The sequence below is a fragment of the Corvus kubaryi genome, unplaced genomic scaffold (genome assembly GCF_017639235.1).
Source record: "Corvus kubaryi isolate FWS band 111438036 unplaced genomic scaffold, C.kubaryi_AGA036_p1.0 split1-65, whole genome shotgun sequence".
Lineage (NCBI taxonomy): Eukaryota > Metazoa > Chordata > Aves > Passeriformes > Corvidae > Corvus > Corvus kubaryi.
In genome coordinates this window covers 6,532,661-6,546,707 of record NW_024582080.1, presented here as the reverse complement: position 1 = coordinate 6,546,707, position 14,047 = coordinate 6,532,661, and the positions used below count along the sequence as shown (strand labels likewise).

General features: G+C 37.9%; 1 protein-coding gene across 11 annotated transcripts in view; it reads left to right on the top strand.

The window, feature by feature from the left end:
• Nucleotides 1-14,047, top strand: part of FRY (FRY microtubule binding protein) — a 227,714-nt gene that overhangs the window by 139,982 nt on the left and 73,685 nt on the right. For all 11 annotated transcript variants that reach the window (XM_042014107.1, XM_042014101.1, XM_042014097.1 and 8 more), the window contains 8 exons: nt 2,228-2,335; nt 6,518-6,773; nt 7,890-8,072; nt 8,948-9,034; nt 10,564-10,823; nt 11,155-11,344; nt 12,121-12,245; nt 12,438-12,495. In XM_042014107.1, the coding sequence (XP_041870041.1) occupies nt 2,228-2,335; nt 6,518-6,773; nt 7,890-8,072; nt 8,948-9,034; nt 10,564-10,823; nt 11,155-11,344; nt 12,121-12,245; nt 12,438-12,495 (1,267 nt within the window). The remainder of the gene's footprint in view (nt 1-2,227; nt 2,336-6,517; nt 6,774-7,889; nt 8,073-8,947; nt 9,035-10,563; nt 10,824-11,154; nt 11,345-12,120; nt 12,246-12,437; nt 12,496-14,047) is intronic.

Below are 14,047 nucleotides of genomic sequence, written 5' to 3'. Positions count from 1 at the left end.
AGTATGGAGGGTCCTACTAAAATCCTGAGTAAGAAGCATCCTTTGCATCGTGCACTGGGATATGAATTTCGGTACTGGTTATAATTACTTTCCAACATTTAGTTAGAATAGGGCATCCATTTTTCTCACATACAAATCTGGCCTTGCAAGTGCTTCAAAGGCTCCCCTTGCCTCCCTCAAGTGCTGTGCCTGGGAGCTCAGATGGTAAGTTGGGAACTTGAGCCCAAGGTTTGGATCTTCTCCTGCTACTCTTCTGAGCAGCTGATAAGCCACAGAACACCCACAGATTTTATATTTATAAATAATTACTCATTTGCCTTCAGAAGAGCTTCCTCTCAGACTATTATTTTACAAGTCTCCATTTGAAAGGCACAAACTTTGCCCTTGCTGGGGACTGAGAGTAAGGAAACTGCAAAGTTTTTTCATTTCAAGTCAGCAAGGAAGGCTTGGTTTGCCTGCACGTAAAATTCCTAATTGCACTTTAATGTTTACAACTATAAAAATACAGGATTTGCACTAGTTATTAACCCAGCTAGTATTTGCTTTTGTGATAATAGTTGAAAGGGATTTGTTTATAACCAAATTCTCAGTGAGATGTTTTATTTTACTCCTTTTCCAGTCAGTTACTGACACCTTTCAAGTTCTGTGTGTTAGAATACAGATACAGTGAGACAGAGGTAATTAATGATGAAAATAGTTTTCCCTAACTGTACCATTAAGACAGTTAATTAAAATAATGTCAACATTTTATTCATGTAATATATATCCAAGCTGATAAGTAGGGTGTTAAGAGACGGTATGGTATTTGCTACAAAACTGTGTTTAATCTTTGAATTAAGTAAGTCTAATACCAGTTTATGCCTCTTCTGTAGCCTTTATTTCAGTGAATGATCGGTGTTACTCCATAAATCTTCTTTCAGGCTGCATTGCGTCCAGGCTTTCTCTGTGACTGAACACAGAAGTAAGATACCCAAATGCAGTGTCCTCTGTTGGGTGGAGGGACAGAACAGTGTAGTAACCAGGGCAATGGACCGGGGTGCAGGGAAACAGTTCATTTTTTGTTTTGTCACTCCATTTCAGTGTGGTGTTAAGTAGCTTCCAATGCTTCTTGGTGTCTCTTTTTCCCCCCTCATTCTTTTCTAGTTCTATCGGAAGCATATTAAAAGAGGGACAATCTTTTTCTGCATGTTTATAATATGGCTCCTGAATAGGACCTTATTTTTTTGATCCCTCCAAAGCATATTACAGGCTAATAATTAATAATATTGTGGGAAAGACTGCGCAGTTTAAAATGCTGTTACGCTTTGGTAATTTCCTCTACACTCCATCATCAGATAATAGATCATTGAGATAAAAATGAGCAAATAAAAAAAAATCCACACTTTGGGGTCTATCTGAAGGACTTATTTAATCTGCAGATTTACCAAAAATGTTGAAAACAAGACAAAAAACAACTGTATCTGTTTTGAAAATAATCAACAGCTGAAACTTTAATCTACTTGAGCTACTGATGGACTTCCAACCTAGTGTTTGGTTCATGCTGAACTTTGTACTTAATGACTTTCCCAGGCTGTTAGGGAACAGTTGTGCCATTCCACAGATTAGAACACCCTTAGGGCTGCTAAAACATGTTCTAGCTGGTAAGAGTTGCCAAAATGCTGCTATCTCTGGCAGTGATCTGGCCATACCTCCCTCTAAATGATACACTTTTTTCAGTGTAAAAATGTGTCATGATGGGGGGGCAACTCTCTAGATCTTCAGTCGTGTTTTTTGAACTTGTTACACATCTGCTATTTGCTTGATACAACTGGTGAAATATAGCTGCACTATAATGGAGAACACCCCATCTTTCCTCATTGCCTTATCCAAAGCTTGCATCATATAAATGCCAATCTTGATGGAGAAATCTTCCTACATCATACTTCTATTTTTTATATATATCTGCCAGTTCCTCTCAGAAAGAAACAAAAGAGTCATTTACAATTGATTTTTCAAGTAATGTACAGATAAGATGCATGAAAAATGTCAAAATCAAAGCCATTCAATGGAAAAAAATGTATTCATGTTTCCTTCTTATTTCAGTATAGTGTCTAGCTGTCCATCCTGATGATCTTAGTAGGCCTCTGGCACTTGATTACGTCCAGGCCTTTTCTGAAAAGCTAGAGGTGGATCATTTAACACACAATTCCTTCTTAAGCTTAGTCAAAATTCTGTTTTAATTTTTCAGTGGGGAAAGAAAACCAAAAATTGATCTGTTCAGGACATGTGTTGCTGCTATTCCTCGATTGCTTCCTGATGGAATGTCAAAACTTGAGTTGATCGACTTGCTGGCAAGGTAAGCTGTTCAAGCATTGAATAACTGCTCCAGGAGAACAATGTGAAAAGCTGAGCCACAGAATATGTAACTGTTTCTTTCTATATATGCTTTAAAAAGGTACATTGTTCTTAATGAATTAGACAAGATGTCCTAGCATCTTTTTACAGTTTTTGTGTTTTTATTATGGACTCATAATTTTATGAAAAAGTTGGTATGTCCTCCAGAACTCTTTCCCATCAGTATGTAGGTTACGTGATATTCACTATTCTTCATAAAAGTCACAGCTTATTACTGTTTTCTAACCATCACAGCATTCTGATTAACAAGAGAAAACATCTTACTTGTGTAGTGGAAAAACATGGAGATACCTGTTTAGTTTATTTGTGATTCCCACATGTCTCTGGTAAAACAGAATGTGCTAGTTGTGTTATGTTACAAAAAACTTCATTAAATTATTATTATTATTATTATTATTATTATTATTATTGTAAGACATAAAATGATGAGTTTAAGAAATATGATATCCCTCCATTTAATTTGTCTGAATAGACTTCGCTGAACAAGGTAGTCTACAACATGACTGCTACACCGCTTAAGTTTCAGGATGCCAAATCAATGACTTGTGGAAAATAATTATGATAAAAGGTGCTGGTCAGTGCAGAAAACTCTGTTACATTTCAGTTCAAGTATCCAAGACCAAGGTTCCAGCTTACGTTCTTTATGTAAGTGGATTATGGTATTAAATTGTTCCAAGAGGGCTTTGCAGAGTATTACTCTCAGGTAACTGTGGCAAAGCAAACTTGGCACCCTGCTCTTGCTTTTCAAACACCACAAGGAATGGCAGATGTGGGAGCCAGAAGGCTACATATAAAAACAGTTTTTTTGCTCTACGAACAACTAACTCCCAGTGATGTGCTAAAAGAGTGAAACAATTGATTCTGGTAGTAGTGGAGTGCAGCCAGCCAAACAAGCCAAATCATCAGCCAACAGTAGGTGTGCTGCAGTGCGTGGCCAGCTTGATTTCCTTGTGTGCACATTGTCTGCTATAAATCACTTGTAGGTTGTTTTAAATCATTACATTATCAAATTATTTAGATACCATATTAAACAGTTGCATCAGTTCCGCTTAAGGGAAATTTAAAAGGACATGTTTTCCTTTAATCCAGTATTTTAAGTAGAGGTCTGTCCTTATTAATGGCCTTAACTGAGCTGGTAAAAAGCACATATCTATTCAGGTGACAGCTCTTCAATCACAGGATTGTCCAGGTCAGACTCTTAAGAAAATTTGGAGACCGGTGTGGGTTTCTTTATAAATTAATGCTACTCTTCTTAGGTCTCACAACTGTCTACTGACACCAGTATAACCACTGGTCTATCTTTATTCTGTCATCAAACTTAATTTAGAAAAGGTCAGCTGTGATTCTGAGTATTTCTTGGGTAATTGCCCTGCTGGGAAAATGCAAGCAGTAAGTTTGCCCAGTTATCTGACTTTGACTGTGAAAAGAAGTGAGGCATCAAGAGGAGCTGAGGAAAGCACCTCTAGAGCAACTTCAGAAGTAAATTACATGCTCGGCCTTTCCCCAAGACGGTGAACTCTGGGAATCTGTTCTCCTCTCCTACATGTATTCATGCTACAGCATCTTTGAGACATTGGTAGTGTTTTAAGTCGTCTTCCTAAGTATAAGCAAGGGAAACACAATTTAGGTAAAATAGGTAGGTACATAATAGGTTGGAAAGCAATTAACAGTTTATGGTTCAGGAGACATACAGTGTTGAAGTAACTGGGTAGGGTCTCAGTATTGCAGAGCAGGATCACAAACTGAGCAGATACGAAGAAGCAATGATCCTATGAAAAGACAAACCATCACATGTCTAGGTCTACAAGGTTTTCAAAGAAGTTCTTCTGGTCTAGTCAGTATCAAGGATGCCTGATCTAGAGAACAACATCCAAGCTGGGGCGTTGTGGTTGAAGAACAGACTGACCAGAGAACAAGGGGAGAAAAGATCGGTGAATTGAAAAAATTAGGTCTGTTTAGCCTGGGAGAGCATGAACTGAAAACTGTCTTCAAAAACATTCCTTCAGAGAGGAAAGTAATAAACTGTTTACAGAATGAATACCTGGCCTAGACTTAATGTAAATCACCAGAATGCCCCATCACCAGAGCTGCTTCTACATTCTGTATACTGTCCCATGTTTATTTGAGACCAGACTGACTACTTCTCCCAGTTATGAAAGTGTAGGCGCAGAAGGTAGGCATCTGCAGTTCAAGAGAACACTGCATTACAATATTGTGTGTTCTGGGTCAGAAACTAAACTCAGTACAGGGATAAGAAACTTCAAAGAGGTAAGGTTTCAGATTCTCCCTGTTTTTCCAAAGAACCCTAGAAGCAGTTCTGCCAGGGATTTCTGTGGGCCTGTGCTGTTGGGATGGAAAGCTGTTAAATATTTTCTTTTCACAAGAGATAAAGTTACATCTTTGAGTTAACTGGTTCTTCTATTCACAGTTTGGTTTGATTTTTTCATCCTGACAACAGATGTGTCTTTTGGCGGTTTTCAGAAGGAGTCTGTAAGTCAGCAGCTAGACTTTTTTCCAGGACAGCTGTATTCAAATTATAAACCATGAAGCAGATGTCAAGTATATTCTGTACCTTTTGCCCTTTCACTGCCCACTCCAGCCATTCATTACAAATTCCCGAGTAGGTCTTGAATTTAACTGACTCAAGTGCAAACAAACAAACTTGTACTTGCTTCCTGCACTGCCTGTCATACAGTGGTAATACATAGGTGGATTCTTATGCTCCATTTGAGTTTCGTCTCGTTAGATAAAGCCACTGGGCAGTAACTTGGGCTTAGGAGATGTCTTTTGTATCCTCTTTTCTGTTATTGCTTTGTGTCACTGTGGAAGTCATTTCATGGATGACTTAATTGTGGTCTCAAAAGGTTTTGCTTGTTTATCTGGTTTTGGCATTCCAAAAGGGAGACAAAAATGATCCTTTCTTAGCACAACAAAATACCGTGTTTCTAAATATATATATAGAAAGTCATGTGGTTATTAAAGCATAACAGTTATTTTTGGAGTTATATTCGCCGGGGGTGAATTTTCATGGCAGTTGTTTTCTTTTTGGTTAAATAACGTGTCCCCTGCCTCCAAATTAGGTAGCTATAATGAACGAGATTTTTTATGAACCACATCTCATCATACACTTCCAACTGAATGGAATTTGGTTCCACTCCATTTGATATTTTGGGTTTTTTTCTCCTAGCTTTGTGTCCATTTCATTATAATGAGTACTCCTTTTCAACTGTGTAGATTAAATGTAGATAAAATACTTTGAAAATGAGTTCTAACACACTACAGAAAATTGCAGTCTCATGGGTGATTAAAACAAAATACATCATAAAGGCAATGAACCAAAAATTGCAGGACACACTAATCTGAATTTACTTTATTCTGCCAACTTCTAACAAAGAAGTGGTTTGATGATTTCTGTGTCCAAAGAAAGTATAAAAAATTTCTGTGTTGAGAAGAATTTCAACATGATGCAAATAAAGAAAATAAAATTTGAAAATGGGATCTGAAATGTCACCATCTTTCAGAAGGACTTTGAGGGTGTTCAGTGTGTTTCTAAAAGTATAGAAAGTCCTGAGGCTGTTTTTCACATTTCCTCATCCTAAGTCATTAAAAACATAAAGAGTTTTTTTAATTCAAATGCCTAACTTTAATTATTTTGAAGATCTGATTTCATAAATTGTGATTTGCATCTTTGCTAAAGATTTGTTTTAACTGTTAGCTGAGCTGTTGTGATTATTTTCTTTTTATATTTAATGTTAAATAAATACATAAATTATGTATTTAAATTATGTAAGCCTTTTGTTATCATGCCTACATGGAAGTTATTGACTTATGAGTAAATAAAAAATATACTTGGTCTGAGAAAAGTTGCCAAATTATGTACTTTAAAGATACTCTGTTTTAGGAGGGGAATATACTTCTTTTGGATCCATGAATATCTTCCGCTGTAGCAAGAATTACCATACAGAAAACAGGTCAAGGATGTTAATTGTGGTCAGCAATAATGAAACCATGATAGCATCGTCCACCATTTTCATTGGGAATTTTCCCTCGCTGTTGCGTTACGGATGCTTCTTACCACGATAAACACTCCTCATATCTTTTATTATCTGACATTTACTTACAGGCTGTCTATCCATATGGATGATGAACTTCGACACATTGCACAGAATTCTCTTCAGGGTCTACTTGTTGACTTTGTTGACTGGCGGGAGGATGTACTCTTTGGTTTCACTAATTTTCTGCTACGTGAAGTGAATGATATGCATCATACCCTTCTCGATACTTCGCTGAAGTTGCTGCTACAATTGCTTACGCAGTGGAAGCTTGTAATACACACTCCAGGAAAAGCTTCTGAGCAGGCCAAAACCAGATCTGCAGAGGTATGGAATCAAGAGATCTGTGTCCTAACATTTTTACTAATTGAAGGCAGAAATTATATTCCTTGATACTGCTGTGGTTTGTGTGTTTCGTATTTACTCACCTGAGAAGAATTCACTATGCAAGAATTTTTAGGTAATTAGTTCACATGTCTTTTGAGGACAGCCATGTCCTTGTGTAATACAGCAGATGTTGTTGTTGAGCAACATAAGAGAATGCATGTCAAACTAAAATATGCACATCAACAAAAGCACATAAAGTAAAATATGTGTATGTAGATGTAGCAGAAGGACATTTTCCCAGGGCTGAAACAGATTGATAATGCTAGTGGGAATGCTGTGAAGAGTGAAGTAGACCTTCTTTTCCCTTGGTTGATTCAGAAACATCAAAGAACCTGCTTGTTACCATAGCCTGCTGTCTCCATGTGTTACAAACATTTCTGGGAACTGAACAGCTTTTCTCCTACTTCTCCCATCTGCACTGTCCCACAGATATTTTCATTATGAGAAATGATTTTTAGGTTTATCTCCTAAACTAATCACACTGGCTATGTTTTCCTTTGGGCAAACATGATGTGTGTTTTGTATCACAGAGGACCTTTAATTAATAGGTAATAACAGGAGTAAATAAAAATAAAATCTAGCATAAAATAAATAAAATTAGCATAAAAAGGTAAATCCTCACATACTTTTCATTAAGTATTGTTACACTTTACTGGTGGGGTTGGCTTCTAGAGACCACCTACCTAAGGTGTTGGCTGCTTCAGGACCAAAGAAGCAGCTGAGGACATGCTGTCTGGAGTAGAAAAAGTGTGATGTTCACAGTCTGACTTACTCATTCATTTTTAGCGGAGGATGGAAAAAAGTGGGTAGATTAATTGAAAATTAGAGGGAAGGATTTGTTCAAAGGACTCTACTCATACACTGCTGTTGTAGAACAAGATAACCTAAAGCAACAAAACTTGGTTGTTTGAGGGAATATGTCAAGTTTCCCAGTACCGCATCTGCATGGCCTCTGCATTTTGTTTCTTTATGTGTCCTAGTTAAATAGAATATTTCTTAGAGACCTGGTTTGCAAACACCACCACTCCATTTTCCCCCTCTTGCCCTGTTCTACAGTTGATACCAAATGGATCCAGCCACAGAATACAGTCAGAAAGAAGCCCCTATTCTAACGTCCTGCACGCAGTCGAAGGATTCGCACTGGTTCTGCTGTGTAGTTTCCAGGTTGCTACGCGGAAACTGGCTGTTTTAATCCTCCGAGAAATCCGTTCTTTATTCTTGGCCCTTGGCCAGGCAGAGGTAGGATCTTTCTCTTCTGGAACTTGCAGTTAAAATTTCCCGAAGATAAAGCTCAAAACTGCTATTACAATTGCTTTTACTGTAATTGCTGCAGTGTAGGAGGTATGCACTTAGTTTATAAAAAAGCATTTGATTCTGTTTGCCTTAACACTGCAAACCTTTCTGTGCACTCAACAATGTAACATTAATGGCAAATGCCCTCTATAAGAATTTGAAGGGAAGTGTATAGCAACTTCATATTTTCTCTTGGAAAGATGTGACTGTAAAATACACTGTAAAACCTTTTTTTACTGCATGGGTCATTTTTGTATTGTCAAGATTATAAATTTATATTGGAAATGAAACCCATTCCTGTAGCATACTATTTTGTGAAAAAACCCACAGCACAAGACACCTTTAAGATCATTCACATACATTTTCCTTCTGTAGTAAAGACCTCTAAGTCTTTTTTATGGATACAGAAATATGGAGAGTCATGTTGTGTATGGCGGTCACAGCTCAGTGAGCCATCTAAATGCCTAAGAACACAAATATATGTGTTCATGGCAAAGGAATGCTTCAATAAACAGTAAGCTAATTTTTCAGTCTTCTGATACCAGCTATCCAAAGTCATTTGGGATTTTCTGATATATGCTTTTGTTCTCTAAGCAGTGAGCTATAGCCACAAATTAACTTCATTTCAAACCACAGCCTGGACTTAGTTCTGAGATTAATTTGAAAAAGACAAAATGTACCCATCATTAACAATGAGTATTTCTGGCTACTTCAGATTCATGTCATAATTTTTAGATGGTTCTGTTTCATGTCCTGGAAAAATAAGAAGGGAAATAATCTGGTCAGGAGAGCAGTAAACTTGTATTCTCTGTATTATGCAGGATGATGACAGACCTATGATTGATGTCATGGATCAGTTGAGTTCCTCTATTCTTGAAAGCTTTATTCATGTGGCTGTTTCAGATTCAGTAAGTACTACTTTACTGTTACTGCTCATGTTTACATAACAAATATCAGACGTGAAAGACTAAAAATAAAACTGCTGAAAATCAAAGAAATCATACAGCTTTAAGGCTTCAGCCATCTACCCAAGAGCTCCAAGGCTCCACAATGTCCCAGACAATCTGTTCCATGAAAATAATCATACTATGGATATGAAAGATACTACATACAGAAAAAAGACCAGTTGAGAAAGTCTTATTGCTGAAACCACCTGATGCTGGAGGCACTTGGAAGTCACTCGCTGCTATCATCTGTTTGAGAAGGGACTAAGTTTTAGCTCCCTTGTGTCCTCAGAAAGTGGCCCTGCCTGCAAACCTGAGCCTAAGCTCTAGAGTAATTCACAGCTGGGGTGAATCTCTCCTTTCGCTTTCTCAAGTCCCTGATGTGTCTGACATGCACCAGTGAAAGCAGAGATTGAGCATTTCGAATAAAAAAGTGTCAGTAGAAGAACTGATATATAAGACAACTTTTTTTGCTTGCTGTCTTAGAGATTAGTGTGGGCCCATTTCTGGAGGGCAGGAACAATCAGTTTGGGGTGCTTTTCAGCCTGATGAAATTTAAAGCAACAAATGGTCCTTGCCACATTGAGTGCCCTTTCCAGGGTTGTGGCTTTGATCCACATGTTGGGTGCTTAAAAAAGTAACCCTAGCCAGCAGTCAAGCCTCACACAGCTGCTCACTCACTTCCCCACCAGTGGGGTCGGGGAGAGAATCGGAAGGGTAAAAGCTAGACAACTCGTGGGTTGAGGTAAAGACAATTTAATAGGGAAAGCAAAAGCCGTGCACACAAGCAAAGCAAAACAAGGAATTAATTCACCGCTTTCCATGGGCAGGCAGGTGTTCAGCCATCCCCAGGAGAGCAGGGTTCCAGCTCATAGTGGTGACTTGGGAAGACAAACGTCTTCACTCCAAACATGTCCTTTTTCCTCCTTCTTCTCCCACTTTATGTACTAAGCATGATGTTACATGGTCTGGAATATCCCTTTGATGAGTTTGGGTCACCTGTCCTGGCTGTGTCTCCTCCCAGACTCCCAAGCACCCCCATCATCCTCACCAGCATGTCAGGACAAAAAGCAGAAAAGGCCTTGGCTCTGTGCAAGCCCTGCTCAGCAATAACAAAAACATCTCTGTATTATCAACCCTGTGTTCAGCATAAATCCAAAACATAGCCCCATACCAGCCACTGCGAAGAAAATAAACTCTACCCCAGCCAAAACCAGCACAGAAGGGGACATTGAACTGGTGGGGAGGTTGGGCCCTTCTACAGCTGAAAACAGAAACTGAGCAGGAAAGAGACATTCTGACTTCACAATACAGGAATTACGAAATTCATCTGAAATAGCAGCACCTGGGTTTGGGTGTTGCAGTTTTAGAGGCCAAGGTTTGAATTTTGTGCTTTCATTCTGCTCATTAATAATAAAGCAAATGTCTTTGCCTCTGTGCCTGGTCTCTGACTAGTGCAGCAAGGAGCGTTAATTTATCTTTTCTCTCTGTAGACAACGATCCCATTAACACACAGCGTGGATTTGCAGTGGCTGGTGGAGTGGAATGCTGTCCTAGTAAACAGCCATTACGATGTGAAAAGTCCTTCCCATGTTTGGATATTTGCACAGTCCGTTAAAGACCCATGGGTTCTCTGCCTCTTCAGTTTTCTTAGGCAGGAGAATCTACCAAAACACTGTCCTACAGCTCTCAGCTATGCTTGGCCATATGCCTTCACAAGGCTGCAGCTGATAATGCCTCTTGTGGATCCAAAGTAAGTGGGAACCTGCATTTCACTTTCTTTTGTATGGGCTGTGTGATTTTAATATAAGCTTTTCTTTAGTCTCATGTTTCAGTATCAGTCCACAAGTCCTGCAAGGTACCACACAAAAATTGGTGCCACACAGGTTTGAGTTACGTAATTGTAATTTTTAAGGTGGAAAACTCCAGTTTTCTACCTTCCATGATTTTTCCTGTGTATCATGTCATGTTAAATTGCTGGTAGATACATAGCATGTTTTATTCCCTTTTAAAATATTTTAAACTACAGTGTAATTAAGAGTGGGAAATCATTTTAATAATTATAATTTATTTTTAAATTCCAGTATTCCTGTTAATGCAAAGAAAACAAGTACAGCAAGCAGTGGAGACAACTATGTTACTTTGTGGAGAAACTACCTTATTCTGTGCTTTGGAGTAGCAAAGCCCAGTATTATGAGCCCAGGACACCTGCGTGCTTCAACACCAGAGATCATGGCTACCACTCCTGATGGAACAGTGAACTACGATAATAAGGTGATGCATCCTGTTTCAAGTAGACTATTTGTTTAGGAGAATTTTAAGCTGCATCTTCATGCAAAATCATATTCTGATGAAAGTATTTCAGTTAAGGAATATTTTGATGTATATTTTGATATATGCGACCTACTTAACACACATAATTAACAATTAAAACATCTGTATGATATGATGTGTTGATAAATATTTGGCAAAAGCCATAGCATTTTCAATATATTGCTCTTTTTTTTTTTTAGCATTCTGGGTGATGTGCATTCAAAATATAGGTCTGGACATGTGTTTTGAAGTTAACTTTAGTTTTTCATCCCCTTTCTTTCCTTGTAGAGCACTCCAATTTGTAAATTTAAAACATTAAGCAATAAAGCAGATTTCTGAATGAAAATTGTGTTCCCGTTGGATATATGCCTGTCAGAAGCAATAATATATAAAATACACTTTCAAGTAGTAGAAACCTAAGAGGAGCAGTGGTTCCACAAATGCAATTACTGGAATATTTTGATGAAGCAACAAATTAAGTAAATTACAATAATCTGAACTAAAGTAAAGAGATTTCCCAGATGTATTTGCTTGTTAGGCATTATTAAGATGATTGGGAAGTAGCAGACATCCAATTAGACTGGTGGATTGATAGCTATAACAGTAAAATCATTCCAGTATGTTTTTAAAATATATATTGATTCTTGGACAATGTTTGTTTGTAAAAAAAAAAATAATTGTTTACTTAATATTGATATTCTGACAATTAAATTCAACAATATTTTAATATATTTTAGGCTATTGGAACTCCATCTGTTGGAGTCTTACTAAAGCAGCTAGTTCCTTTGATGAGACTTGAAAGCATAGAAATAACAGAATCACTTGTGTTAGGATTTGGAAGAACAAATTCCCTTGTTTTCAGGTACTTCTCCACTTACCATATTTTCAGTTATTTGCCTCTAATACAAGTGCTTTATTTATGTTGTAACTTAAATATATATTTAAATTTTTATTTGCACTTAAGAACTTTGTTTTTATATATATTTGTTGAATAATAATGCGTATCAAAGGACATTAGATTTTGTTTACAAATATTTATGTTTTTTTAATTTAGGGAATTAGTAGAAGAACTTCACCCACTAATGAAAGAAGCCCTAGAAAGAAGACCAGAGGTTAGTTGCAAAAATCAAATGCACTAGTTTTTTAAAACTGAAAAATTCTGTTTGAAATACAAATACATTCTTTTGTACTAACTAGCAAATTAAGCTCTGTGTGCAACAAGAATTTTATTAATTTTATAATTTAAAATAATTCCATTAAAATCTAGTTTAATTTAAATTCTGTCGGTGATCCAAAATGTACAATATAGAACTCCATTCTGAGGAAAAATTTCCCATCCAATATGGAACCTCCTGATACAGACCTTCGATATATTGGAAATTCACTTTCAGTATCGGAAAAAAAATGTGCTTTAATGCAGCTGGGCTACAAGCACATTTTGTAGCAGTGTTTAGATGTGCTTTTATTTTCAGGGCAGGCAGGGTCACCTATTTCAGCTTCATAGAATCACAGAATCACAGAATGGCTGGAAGGGACCAAAGTGGTCCAACCTCCCTGCTCAAGCAGGATCATCCTGGATCACATGGCACAGGATTCATTCTAAATATGATCAGTTAACTGACAAATTAATCAGAGTTTTTCACCTTCATTATAGTACTCTCTTTTGTTACAAGAGAAGATGATGCTGGAAGGGTTTCCAACAGATCTCCCAATCCACACAAGGTTCTTAAAAACCTCTGGTAATAAAATCTGTAGCCTCAGTAAGCAGTTTAGTCTCAGGATGTGTCTATGCAGCTAAAGAGGAAAGCCATGGGGAGAGCTTCTGTACTAGACTCAAGTTGCTGTTCTGCTCAGTTTTTCATCCTTGACTCGGTTTTGGACCATTCCATCTGACTCCAGGATAGAAATCTGAGATGGCTCATGGACAATTCTTAATAATTCCGTGTCTGGTAAATGTCCACAGCCATTTCCATTCTGCATGACTTCACACCTCAATTCAGTTATGTGTCCCTATGAAGACACTGATTTGAAGGTCACTTGTTTTGATACTGGGCAGAAGAGGATTAATACACCTTAGTGCAGCCACTTGCCTGTGCATTTTGTCTGTGCACCTTTTAAGACAACTTGGACTTGAAAAGCCTTTCCTGGAGACATACAAATCCAGTCTACCCTCAGGAAAGGAATTGCTAAAATTCAGAGGTTTACTGTATACTGTGAGAGCAAATTTAGCACATGAAATTGTTAGTAGAAGAATACGAGAACGAGAGACTGCAATGTTTATTCTTGTGTTTTTCCTGATATGAATTAATGGGCCACCTTCCTGCAAACAGTGCCACCTGGAAACCCAGGAGTGACTGTATGGATTGTGTAGCTGTAGAGAACATGGCAGGCCTCCATGTCAGCAGGCAGGTACCCAACACACCAGAAACAATGTCCTTGAACATATGCTATGACTAGGAAGAGAATTGCAGGCATGGCCAAGAGCTGCAGGGGTAAACCAAAATGGACATTACACAAGATCCGCCCCTGTGGGCGCTGGCACGGAGCTTGCCAGGTCACCTCTGACACTGTTGCACAGCAGGAGGCAGCTGTGTCTGGTAAAATACAGTATTACAATAAAACTGCTTTTTTCTCTACATGTACTTCCTGGAACCTTAAAGGTGT